Here is a 13199-nt window from a genome sequence, read left to right on the forward strand (position 1 = left end):
GTTTTCTTAAAACATCATAATAAGCCTCCTGGATTACCCATTTGGGATTCAAAAAAACAGTTGCTGTAGCCTTCTAAGCTGATCTCTGTGTGGAATTCATCTTTTAGATCTTCCTGGCCTTCTTTAAAATGCTTGCTCTGTCTATAATCTTTATTATTATTATTCCTGAAAACGCATTTCAGAGCTCCAATGATGTGGGAAGATGTCTACTTGAGTTTTATTAAGAATTTGATATTAGCCCTGACATCAGAAGCATTTTTTCTATGGCACAAAAAAGGCATCTTGTTTTTTGACAGCATCTTATTAAAACTAAGACAAGTTTGTCTACAGCCATCATTGGTTGTAGAGACAGGTTTAAACATGTTTTGTATAAAGTTTCCAGTTCATACATGCTCACACATGAACTGGACTACTCTTTGATTTACCCTCATATAGTCCACTGGGCTAATTACCTACATGAGCCACAGCCTAATTTACCCAGAGATAGATGGTACCTGGCCACCTTTCCTGATCATTCTAACCAGGGACACAGTACATGGCCCCAGATAGAATGGGAGAAAATGTGTACAATGATAATCTTAATTCTTTTTTTTTTAAAGAGGCTAGACTTATATGAATGGTTGAGACTAAATGAACCCTTGATACTATTGCCCTGTGATATGCCCTTTATACTTTATATTGTAACTATTTCCGGAGGCCACCTTTCAGATAAATGATTTGCTTATAAAGTAAACCGTATCATCTAGCATAGTGGTTACGAATCGGGCTGTGAACCACAAGGTCAGCAGTTCTAAACTACCAGCTATTCCACGGGAGAAAGATGAGCCTCTCTGCTCCCATAAAGATTTACAGCCTCGGAAACCCTGTACAGGGTCACTATGAGTCGGAACCGACTCCATGGCACATAACAACAACAACATCATCTGTAAGAGAGCAAATGGTCATAGATGAGCTGGTCAGTGGGGCAGGGAAGCTAGACTAATGGAATCAGCACAACCAGAACAGAAGTCATAAGAACGCTAACACAATGTGGAAAATATAGTCTGCATAACTGACTATATTAACATATATATATTGTTAATTAGGAACCTAATTTGCTAAGTTAACTTTTACTAAAAAGCTCAGTAGAATATTAATTTTAAAAAAACCAACATATAGAAAATCTTCAGGATATAGGACTCGACAAAGAGTTGTTCGATGGTTGTTGTTGTTAAATGCTGTCAAGTCAGTTCTAACTCATAGCAACTCTGTACAGGATTTCCAGTGTCCAGTGCTTATTCTGTGGACAACATTGCGAAGTATGAGTATTCCAGAACACATAATTGTGCTCATGAGGAATCTGAACCTGGACCAAGAAGCAGTTGTTCGAACAGAACATGGGAACACTGAATGGTTTAAAATTAAGAAAGGTGTGTGACAAGGTTGTATTCTTTCACCATACTTATTCAACCTGTATGCTGAGCAAATAATACAAGAAGCTGGTCCTATGAAGAAAACATGGCATCAGGATTGGAGGAAGACTCATTAACAACCTGCGATATGCAGATGATACAACCTTTTTTTGCTTAAAGTGAAGAGGATTTAAAACATTTACTTATGAAGATCAAAGAGCACAGCCTTCAGTATGGATTACATCTCAATGTCAAGAAAACAAAAATCCTCACCACTGGACCAATAAACAACATTCTTATCAACGGAGAAAAGATTGAAGTTGTCAAAGACTTCATTCTTCTTGGATCAACTATCAACACTCATGGAAGCAGCAGTCTAGAAATCAAACGATATATTGCATTAGGCCAGTCTGCTTCACAAGACCTTTTTAAAATGTTGAAGAGCAAAGATGTCAGCTTGAGAATTAAACATGGTATTTTCAGCAACCTCATATGCATGCGAAAACTGGACAGTGAATAAGGAAGACCATAGAAGAATTGATGCTTCTGAGTTATGGTGTTGGAGGAGAATATTAAAAGTGCTATGGGCTGCCAAAAGAACCAACAGATCCATTTTGGAAGAAGTGCAGCCAGAGTGCTCCTTGGAGGCCAAGATGGCCAAACTTCATCTCTCATACTTTGGACATATTGTCAAGAGGGACCAGTCGCTGGAGAAGGATATCATGTTTGGTAAGGTGGGGGGTCAGAGTAAAAGAGGAAGACCCCCAACAAGATGGATTGGCCAAGTGGCAGCATCGAATGACTCAAACGTAGCAACAGTAGTGACATTGGCCTAGGATCAGGCAGTGTTTCGTTCTGCTGTGCATAAGGTCGCTATTGTTCGGTACTGGCTCGATGGCACCTAACAACATCAACAACAATGCTTATTCTCCAGTACCATACCAGGACTCCAGTTCTTTCATTAGAAACACCAAAAGCATAATCAATAAAATACAAAATTGATGCTCAGTTCATTCTTGTAGTTGCCATAGCAACACAACAGAACAAAACATTGACTGGTCCTATAGCATCCTCATAGTCATTCCTATGTTTGAGCCACTGTGTCAGTCCATCATGTTTAGAATCCTCCTCTTTACCAAGCATTATGACCTTCTTCAGGGACTGGTCCCTTCTGTTAATGATGTCCAAAGTACATGAGACAAGTAAGGTTGTGTTGGCTCATTCCTATAAGCAGCTAAATCTAAGTTTTCTTTTTTAAACCTGACCTATGTTGTTGTTTTGTGCCGCCCAATGTGCAACAACTGTGTTGTCAGTGCTTCAGCTTGACCTATAGAATGTGTTATATAAGTATCCAGGACCTTCATAGAACTTTCAAAGGAAAGTTGTTATAATAATGGCTTCTGCTTTGGCTAAATTTTATTTCTAAGCTTTAGCTTTAGTAATCTGCTGAACTTTTTGATTTTGTAGCTTAAGAAACTCTGGCTAACAGATCCCCAGATGTATCTTTTTTAGGTGGCACTGTCTGTTATTTCTGCTAAGTTTTCAGTTCCTTAAGCCACAGAGTATAATTCCAGATAGTTTCTAGTGGCTAGGTTGGCTACCGTGTCCACATTTTCACATACAACCCTCTACCCCATATGTGTCTGTTCATTCATTTATGCTATTGATCATACCAAGAAATTAATTATTTCTTAGATCTGGCCACATCTAAGGGAACAGCTTGTGATTTTGAAGACTATCTCTGATGCTTCCATTTTTGTTTCAAAAGTAAAAACTTTTAAATGTACTGTATATTTTGAAAGAACTTGTGTTATGCAGTCTTTTAAATACATCATTAAAAATTAAGTTATGAAGAGATAAACTCCATTTTTAATTTAAACACACAAAAATGTTTTCCCTCCATTTGTATTCTGTAATGTTCTGTATTTGGCCCATTATTTAATATCCTTATTAAATCACCAAAGACTCTTAAAACCTGGCTTAAGTAACTGGTGTTGTATTTAAAATAATCGTGAATTGTGAAATATAGCGGACCTATCTTATTTTCAAAGGAAGGCTTGGTGGCACTGTGTGTTAGGCTGCTAACTGCAAGGTTGGAAGTTCAAACCCAGCAGCTGCTCCACAGAAGAAAGATGAGACTGCTCCCAGAAAGATTTACTGTCTCAGAAACCCTACTTTGAGTCACTGTGAATCAGTGGGTTTGTTTTGTGAAGAATATTGACTCTTAGGCTAGGTTTATACTTGTAAAGAAGCAGAGATCAAAGAAGCTCAGTTGGGTCACTAGTCATGAATACCCATATCAGATGAGCCAGGTCTAGAAAGAGGAGTAAACTTCATGTGGCATGAATGAATATACATTTGAGTTTTCAGTGGATACACATCACATACACAGAATGTTGAAACAGGAGTGATGAATAGTTGCTGTTTTTACACTCATCCAATTTTTCCTCCAATATATCATGCAACTTAAATGATACATAAAAATATCACTTCTTCCATTTCTGGAAATATACTCTACAAATGTTTGAGCAACTACCATTTGGTTATATAGATGTGTGTTACACATGTACAGATGAGTGTAATCAGCTAATTTCTGAATACTTAGCAGTGCATAATAAGGATTATACAAAGGGCATTATTACTGTTGCTGAGGAACATTAGCTCTATAATGAAAGTATTCCATTTTGATGTAAGAGCCCTCTCTTAGATTAGGGCCTTTAGTGTTTAGTCATTATTGTTTTTCTTTATTTATTGATTCTTCCAAGGCAGTTAAAGATGGTTCTGCAAAATCTTAAGAATACTGTTTGTAATAATTATCCTGTTTATTTTTAAAGTTCATTTCACATTTTTACTCAAATTTTTGCTTTCTCTTTGGACGCATATCCCTCAATGTACTTGATTTAAATTGTTCGGCCAGACTAAAGCTTCCTGTTCCCTTTAATTGCATAAGCCAGGATTTCTGACCCCAGTTCAAATTCTGTTATCAGTGGCAGAAACAGCTCACAGACCTCTGCCACCAAGGGGTTAAACTCTTCTATCAAATATGTTGATGAGGGACCGTGCTATACCGGCTGTACTTATACTGTCCTTTTTTTTTTTTTTTTTTAACTTTCTAGTTCACTAATCAAATGTATGTTTGATTGATTATTGTAAAAGTATAAACCATAGAAAATTTGACAAGATAGATGTGTAAATTATCCTTCTGACAGAACTAATGATGCACTCCAAGCACCGTCTGTTTTCTAGCGCTTGGTGAGCGACTTCATTAAATATGCAGTGGCTGTTGGGTGGCTTCTCAGACAACGGTTCAGTTCCTTGTGGAATTGCATTATTACTAGAGGTGTAAAACCAGGCAGACAAGCTAGCTGTTGGGCATCCTGCTGAGGTTCTAATGTGCTCCATCTTGTTGGAGCAGTTGTTTGCAGTCTTTTCAGGACAATTACATCCATAACCACAGGACACATTCAGTGAAGCTACATTACAGATAACAGCGGAGTCTGGCATTGGCTGCTCTTCACCCCTTTCTCTTGAACGACCTCTGTGTGGGCAGCTTTAGAGTAATGCCATTTCTGTTCTGACAGTAACTGCTTATGTATTTATTTGTAATCCCTTGGGGCAAATCTAGAAATAACTGACTTATAACTTTTTTTAAGTTTGTAAGAATCACAAAGCATTAGGATTGAAGAGATTTTAGAACTCAGATTCTGAGAAAAGTGGGTCTTTGGACCATTCTGTTGGGTTGTTTTCCTTAGGGAGATAGTAGAAAACTTGGTAGAACAAACATGTTTTAGGTTTTTGTGAGTAGGAATATGTACTGTTTGTCCTCTGGTTTTAGGGTACTCTTAAACAAAATTTCTTTTTGAATTTAAAACCCCCCTGCTCTTGCCCCATCTTAATATTAGCAATTTTTTTTTTTTTTAATTTCTAGAAGCTAGAAATAATTTACATTCTAGGAGAACCATGCTTTTTATTATTTTGATAACAAGTTGGTATTTCTTGCAGAACTAGACACAAAAGGTACTTTGAGTTGAGTTTGAAATGGTATTTAAGGTTTCCAAAAGGCAGATACTGATAAATGGGAGTGCAGCTTATAATGACAGGCTGGAGACTGTAATGGGAGGCTTCTCATTCTGGCTGGCCGATTAAATCACTGTTGATGACTTTGAATCATTAATGAGCATTGGAGGAAAATGACCATTTGAATTCAGTTATTACCATAAAACATTTGTTGAAAAGTACTAACCACAAATAATCATAATGATAAATTTTTAAAGTTTTCCACTTTATCATAGGTAAGCCAGCATACTGCTTTGTTTTTTTAACGCCATATTCTTTCTTATAAAAGTTCTACTTAGAAAAGGTTTTCATTAAGTGCCTTTAAAAATATAATTTATGCTGCTAACTATTATATTGCTTCACTATTAGCAGAATGAGTTACCAAGGGCTAGGAAAAAAAGGGAAACATAATGCAACATGTAAAAGTAGACGATTATGTTTAAAATGGGTTAGGTATTTGATCTATATAGTGGTTTAAAAAATCTCTGATTCATTAGAAAGAAACTAACCATTATGTTGCAACTTGCAAATGTACTTAAAATTAATACAAAAAGAAATTTTTTTTTTCTTCAAGCTTTTGTGCTCCTTAAAATATATCCAGTTGTTTTTGTTATGCTGTACCCAACAATTTTTTTTATTTTTTATTTTAGTTAGCTTCATTTTATCTGAAACCTTGACCTGTTTTGGTAGTTAAGAGGGTATATGTTCTTTTGAAATGCATGTTTTTCTCATTTTGTTATTTGGAAAATGGGCCATAATCTCAATGGAAGCTTCCTTCATCTCCATTTCATAGTTTACAGAGGAAGGAGACGCTATGGAGCACAGGCCTCCCCTGGGAACACATTGGGCTTAATGAGCTTGATAGTCTGGTGGGCTCAATAAATCAAATAAAGCAAAACATTTCTCATTTTTGAATAAAAGCATTTATCACACAGTGTTTGTTCATTCATGGTCACAAGATTGATTGGTTCCCAGCATCATAGTGTATATTGAAGCATTTTTGATTTTGTTTTTCCAGTGGGCAAGTTACGGAAGCAGTGGCTAAAGGAAAGTATCTCTGATGTCGGCTTTGGGATGCTGAAGTCTGTCAAGGAATATGTGGACCCCAATAACATCTTTGGAAACAAAAATCTTTTATAAATGTGTTACTGTTGTTACAAAAATGTCACTTTTTTTTTTTTTGTAACTCTTCAACTATGGTTATACCAGTAATCAAATATATCATGGACTGTATTTCGACTGTTTGTTGGTTTTAAAATAGGTTTGTTTTCATTCTGTAGTTTGTTTTGTTTCCACATCTATGAATTGACAGATGGTATTCCTAAATATCTCTCATTGTAGGTGCATCAATTTATAGCCAAATGGTTATCATTTAAAGTTTTACTCAGGCAGCACAAAGCTGCCAATTGTTTATATCCAAGGAAGATGCTGCCAGCTGTTTTATATTGAAGCTTCCTCTTGGCGAAAAAAAGGCAGATATTGGTGTCATCTATTCCTTATCCTCCTTTTAAAAGAATGTTTTTGGGAAGCCAATGTCTAGGAAAGGATTCCAGTGAGGAGTGAGCTGCATGTATGCTTTCTAAGAACACATTCTAGGGTGAGTAGGCTTTTGAGGGAGGATAGTTGTGAAGGCATATTGGCAGCTTGTTATTTGGGACGCCTCCAGTTCTGTCAGGTGCTTGGCTTGCGTTTTTCTTTGTAATTAGTAGAGAGATCCAAACCTCAAATCATCAGTATACAAAGTTGTACTGTTAGGGGACATGTTTTTGTTTCTACTGAGGTGTGAGTTGAATTTTTGTATCACTGAGATAACCTATTGTTGTGCACTAGTTCATCCATTACACTTTGTAAGTGAAGCTGACTCATTGTTTGTGAAGAACAGGTTTACCATGAACTCATGTCTTTCTTCACTTTAGAGTCCTAATGTTTCACTTTCTTGTGCTGAGATGCAGAAGCAGCAGCTACAACAGGAGCAGAAGATGAAAGACTTCTTACCCTTAGCATCTGCAGTAGAAAGGTGATGTAATTAAAAAAACAGCTTTGGAATTTGAAAGCCTCAACAATTTCAATGACAAAAAAAAAAAAAATTTTTTTTTTCATTAATCCAAATAGCTTGACAAATTTTCATCTGAAAGTAAAGTTTTCCATTTAATTTTTAATAATAGTTTAATGCCTTTTTTAAATTACTGGTTTAACTTAAATTTTTTAAAAATGTAATGTAGTAATACATATACCATAATCAAAAGTTTGAAATATCATATTTCTTAAACAATAGGAAGAACATTAATCTCATTGAGCAAGTATTTTTACATTCAAACCTGGATCTTACAATAAGTGAAATAATTACTTTGAATTACTGCCTGCCCGAGGTTCATGATTTTTGAGATGGATTCTTTTCTTAATGCAATACTTAACTTTTGATAATTTTTTAAAATGAATACTTGATCAGCTATTCTAAGTCAATATATTACAGATGATTCTTTTAAAGGACAAACTATGTAGCAACAGCTCCAAAGTAGTTTTGGGCAGTTTGGTACCTTTTATATCTGAAGTAGCCTTAATCAGAAAAGAGAAAATTTTTAAATTGACAGAATGATATTTTTAAGACTTCAAATGATAAATAATTTTTAACTATTTAAATTGGCCTCAAACTAATAAACTTAAGTCTGTATGTAAATCAAAATTAAATATTAGTTTAACAACAAAGCTAAATATATATTTATTAGAAACTGCTTCTCCTTTGATGATTTATTTTTAAGGACAAAAATTCCAGCAGATCTATACTTAAAAATCTTGATTAAAAAAAAAAAAAAAAAATTAGTTGGACACTTAAGGAAAATTGTCTCTGAAAGTAATTTATCTAATTAGTGATCAAAGTGTAAAATTAGACAAGGCGCTAATATCACTGGAAGTATATACATGTGTCCTGAGTCAATTTTAAAAAGTGTGCACATGTGTATAAGTCATTTTCTAAAAATTAAAATTTACAGATTCATGAGCAGATCCATCCTTGCATGTGATTGGTACAACATAATCTTTCAGGGAGTTCAGATTTCAGTAAACTCAGAAATCTCTATTTGGTATTAATAAGTAAAACCCCAAATCCAGCCCACTACCATCAAGTCCAGGCCAACTCATAGCAGCCATATAGGACAGAGAAGTGCCCCTGTAGAGTTTCCAAGATTAAAAGTCTTTACCGAAGTAGACTGCCACATCTTCCTCTCTCAGAGCTGCTCCTGGTTCAGACCGATCCTCTTTCAGGTAGCAGTCAAGCATCTTAACCACTGTACCACCAGACTCTTCTACTTGGTTTGTTGTGAAGTGCCGTTGAGTTGGTTCTGACTCATAGTGACCCTGTATAGGGTTTCCAAGGAGCAACTGATGGCTTTGAACCACTGACCTTATGGTTTATAGTCCAATACCACATGAAGAGTCCTTACTTGGCATTAAGAAACTAGAAATATAATAGTACAACCAGAACTCTCCTTAGAAGTAAAGATAATCAGACTTTGTCTTACTTACTTTGGACATGTTATCAGAGGTGCCAGGCCCTGGAGGAGAAGGACATCATGCTGAGTAAAGTTAGAGGGTCAGTGAAAAAGAAGACCCTCAACAGGATGAATTGACACAATGGCTGCAGTGATGGGCTCAAACCATGATTGTGTGGATGGCACAGGACGGGACAATGTTTCCTTCTGTTGTTCATAGGATTATTGAATCAGAACCAACTCAACAGCACCTCACAAAAACAAACATTAGTGTAATACCTGGAGTCACTGTCTTCACTCTTCTGTATGAACCTTATGGAAATAACTGATTTATTTTAATTTTATTTTTTTCCTTGTATGCAGGATTCCCCAACCTTGGTTTTATAGTGATGATTACATTTTGTAGTCTGAATAATTTCTACAGGGATCATTTTGAAACACATGAATATTCATCAATACTCTTTTATTCTGATTTAGTAAATAAGAAAACCTATCTCCCAATTTCACACACTTGATTCTGAAAGATGCCTGGGTACATACTTTATGGAGGACTGAGTTCATGAAAATTCACAGAAGCATTTAACTTTTGCCTTTTAACTCAAGTATCTGAAATGGCTTCATAAAAGGTAAAAGCTAAGAAAAAGTTATTTTTGTAAGGTTTCTCTATGCGTTTTGAATATATTTGTTAGATATTAAAAGCTCGCAGCTTACTTGGTTTTTAGAACATCACATGTATTTGGCATTCCTAAATTAGTTATACTTTCCTCAAATTTGACAATGTCACATTTGGATTGAGGTTTTAGTGGAGAATGGGAACTTACTGATAGTGAGAAATGGCATGATTACTAAAGACTCAACTTGAACAGGCTTTATTGACCCGTAGGGTAACTTGCCTTAAAGTTTGGTGCAATTTACAGTGTATGAGTGGGTTTCCACTGACAGGAAGTTACTTGAGTTTTTTCAGCTTCCACAGCTATAGATGTATTGTGCCCAGCATTTTACCATGAAGGAGTCAGTTATCCTTTTCTGAGGAATTGGTAGTTGTCTTCCTGAAATTGCTTACATAATATTTTACTATCATTTAAAAGTGATTGATCAAGCTGATAGCCTTTTAGAGTGCGTAGCTGATTGATGTATTTTGGAACATGAAAGCCCAATAAAGGATTAGCTTCCATCAGTGTATAGATGGTTGCAATGGAATCTCTTTCTAAGAATATTCTATTAGTAACTGCTAAGTCTAGCTTGAATTTTCAAAATTTCTCTGTGGGTTAGCCCCAAAGAGTTTCCTTTGTCGTGTTCTTTTATAGCTGAACCTTCTTAACCATAGTTGATCAGAGAAGTGCAGTCCCAATCAGAAGTTTGTGACATGACCCATTCAAGTGGAGGCTTAGTTTTGGTGAGCTGCTATTCCGTATAGATGTAGAAAACGGTTATTTATTTAAATTGATTCACAGAATGCGTGTGCTGCTGGGGTTGAGGCAGCCAACATGGAATGCAGTGGAAAGCATATCTACATTTTTTAAACTGAGGCTTTTTATTCACCACTTAATCTTTAGTAACTTTGCTTTTTTTAGTAGGGCTTAGTTTATGATGTGGGAAAGTTGAAAATTAGAAATGTCATGTAGAGTTTAAGAATCCAGAGTGTTTGTTTCACTTTTGGCTTTATGAATTACGGAAGCTTAGCTTTACTAAAGGCACCATCTTTCCAAATTAACCACATGTCAGAAAATTCATTTGTTACTCATTTCAATTTCCTGAAAAATAAACATCTTTCATACATACATGCTGAAATCTAGAAAGCATAAAAGGTTTTCTCACTATGTTGAAATATAGTGTCTGATATGAAGGATGTAAGTTACTCATCTTTTCTGCTCCCTAAGCCAAACAATGTTTGTCTTTAGTATGAAATTTAACTGTAAAAATTACTTGTAATGTCAAAAGATTACAGAAATTTATATTATTAATAAAAAGGACCTGCGTCTTAAGATTTTTTTCTTCAAAGGGAGTGTGAAAGTGTTGGTTTTGTTTGCGTATGGGTTTTGTCTTAAGTTCATCCATGTTTCCACTGATTTGAAAGTGGAGGATTCTTTGTTATAATTTCATTGATGTAACATAATCACCAGGTGCAACTTAAATATGACTAAATCCTTTTCGATTTATATCTGAGTATATTATTGTTAGCTAGGTTTTATCAGTCTCTATTTTTAAATTAATTCTTCGGAAATGTTTAGTCTCCTATGAACTTGAAGCATTCCCTTTTGAACTTTGGAAGATTCTCAAAGAATGGGCACTCTTTTATTCTACTAACCACACAATTAATTCTTTCATAAATGTAAGGACCAGTGATTATAATACAGAGATACATAACATTGAAGCCAAAGAACCATCAAAGAATTATGAAATTTAGTACTACTAACATAAAAAGGTTCCTTTTTGATTCCCAAATTAAATGAGCTTTTTTTGTTCCATAAGGAAGAAAAATCATGCAGTAGATATCATTAAACATGTTTTCAGAGACTGAAATTCCAAAACAGAGAGACAGGGGAAAGAAAAATTGTTTTACTATGGATTTCTTAACAACGTACATGTTTTCACTATATCTTACTGTTGGTAGTGGTTTCCTGTTTGTGAACAATCTGAACTCCTATGTTGTGGTTGTTGTTAAGTACCGTGGAATCAGTTCCGACTCATTGTGACCCTGCACAGGGTTTCCGAGGCTGTAAATCTTCATGAGAGCAGACGCCTCATCTTTCTCCTGTGGAACTGCTGGTAGTTTAGAACTGCTGACCTTGAAGTTGGCAGCCCAACTCATAACCACTATGTTTGTTACCAGAGCTCCTTGTGAACTCCTATAGAACATGTTTAATCCTTAAAATATGTTTGTTTGCATATCCAGAAAGGACATGAAATGCTCCTACTGATAAACAGTTTCTATAATTTTTTTTTTTTTTAAGTTAGTTTAAAGAATATTCCCCAAAGCTCACAGTGCCTTGTTGGGATTGTTTTGTTTTCTTTTCTTTTCATGAAATAGCCATTATTTAAAACGAGTGGAAGAGGATAGGTTTTTAAAGGCAGAGATTGTTTGGCGGTCCAAGCTACTCCTCTTGAGGAACTTGTCAGGCATTAATTAGCTGTCCGTGGAAACGCTGGTGGTCACTTTCTCTAGCACATTAAAGTAACTGCACAGTGGACCTGTACTCTCACATACATCTAACCAGTCAGTGGGCTCTCTAGGTACTTTCATCCCTGCTGTCCCAACATGACCGCCCTAAAATAGCTTGGTGGCTGTGGCAGACTCACCCAGTCCCTGACATGCCTACCACATGCTTCTGGATGTTTGTTCACATAGCTCCCTGAGGAGCAGAGCCTGTGAGGGGGGTTTCTATTTCTTATGTTGTGTGTCAGTCCTTTTTTGTGTGATGGTGCCTTCAGAATAATGACTATCTCTGTTCCTGGACAATAGTAAATCTTACAAAAAATATGTATAGGTTTTTGGGGTTTTTTTCTTCTTAATTTTTGTTCTTTCTGCTAAGCCTGTGAACTATTTTGGCTCTGATATAACTTGAATAATACCTTATCCCAAGTCTTCCTCCAAGGCAGTACATATTCCTGCCAGTACTGTAGTAATCTTTTGGGAACTACATGTGGATAAGCACTTGTATGTAAGCCATTATACTGCTGTAACTGATGCATACAATTATTCTCTTCACATTGATAGTCTAAAAGTGAATATGTAGTGGGAAGGGAAATCCCTGATGATAAATTCCAGCATAGCTTTTGTCAATTCAAACTGAGCCATACTGTTTTCCACAAGGGCTCAACACATAGTCTATGTACTGTGCTTTCAGTGTATGTTCAAATTCTTCTTTTATTGGTTTTCCTAGACTGTATGAGCAAATGCCCATGTGTGATTTTTAATATGTGCTGGGAAAAAATAAAACAAAACCAAAACCAATCATTGTTACGAAAGTGTTGCTTATTTGATGACAATTCCTGCTAGCCATTGTTGAAAGCATCCTGCTGTCTCAGGTACTTGGAGAAATGGGTAGGTTACAGCCATTGGTGCGAGCAGCTTCTCTCGTAGTGAAGGGCACGAGCATAGAGGTTGGTTTTGCCTCTGCCTGCAGCTCCCATGTTGGAGAGGGAAGGTGTTGGGCTCTGAAATGACTGCATATCAGACCTGTTGAACTCAGTCTAAAAGGTACATTACGAGAATCACTTAGCACTTATGATCTTAGCTCTTCTGTTAGTTAACAGAAAGCAT

At 35.9% G+C, this 13199-nt stretch overlaps 1 protein-coding gene across 2 annotated transcripts in view; it reads left to right on the plus strand.

Annotated features, from left to right (window-relative positions):
• The window catches only part of AGPS (alkylglycerone phosphate synthase), a 184428-nt gene extending 177751 nt beyond the window's left edge, over positions 1-6677 (plus strand). The window contains exon 20 of one of the 2 annotated variants that reach the window (XM_006866676.1): positions 6466-6677. In XM_006866676.1, the coding sequence (XP_006866738.1) occupies positions 6466-6587 (122 nt within the window). In that variant the 3' untranslated portion in view covers positions 6588-6677. The remainder of the gene's footprint in view (positions 1-6465) is intronic. The other variant, XM_006866677.1, reaches the window with a different exon arrangement.
• The last annotated feature ends 6522 nt before the right edge of the window (positions 6678-13199 follow it).

This window comes from Chrysochloris asiatica, unplaced genomic scaffold, assembly GCF_000296735.1.
Source record: "Chrysochloris asiatica unplaced genomic scaffold, ChrAsi1.0 scaffold00094, whole genome shotgun sequence".
Classification (NCBI taxonomy): Eukaryota; Metazoa; Chordata; class Mammalia; order Afrosoricida; family Chrysochloridae; genus Chrysochloris; species Chrysochloris asiatica.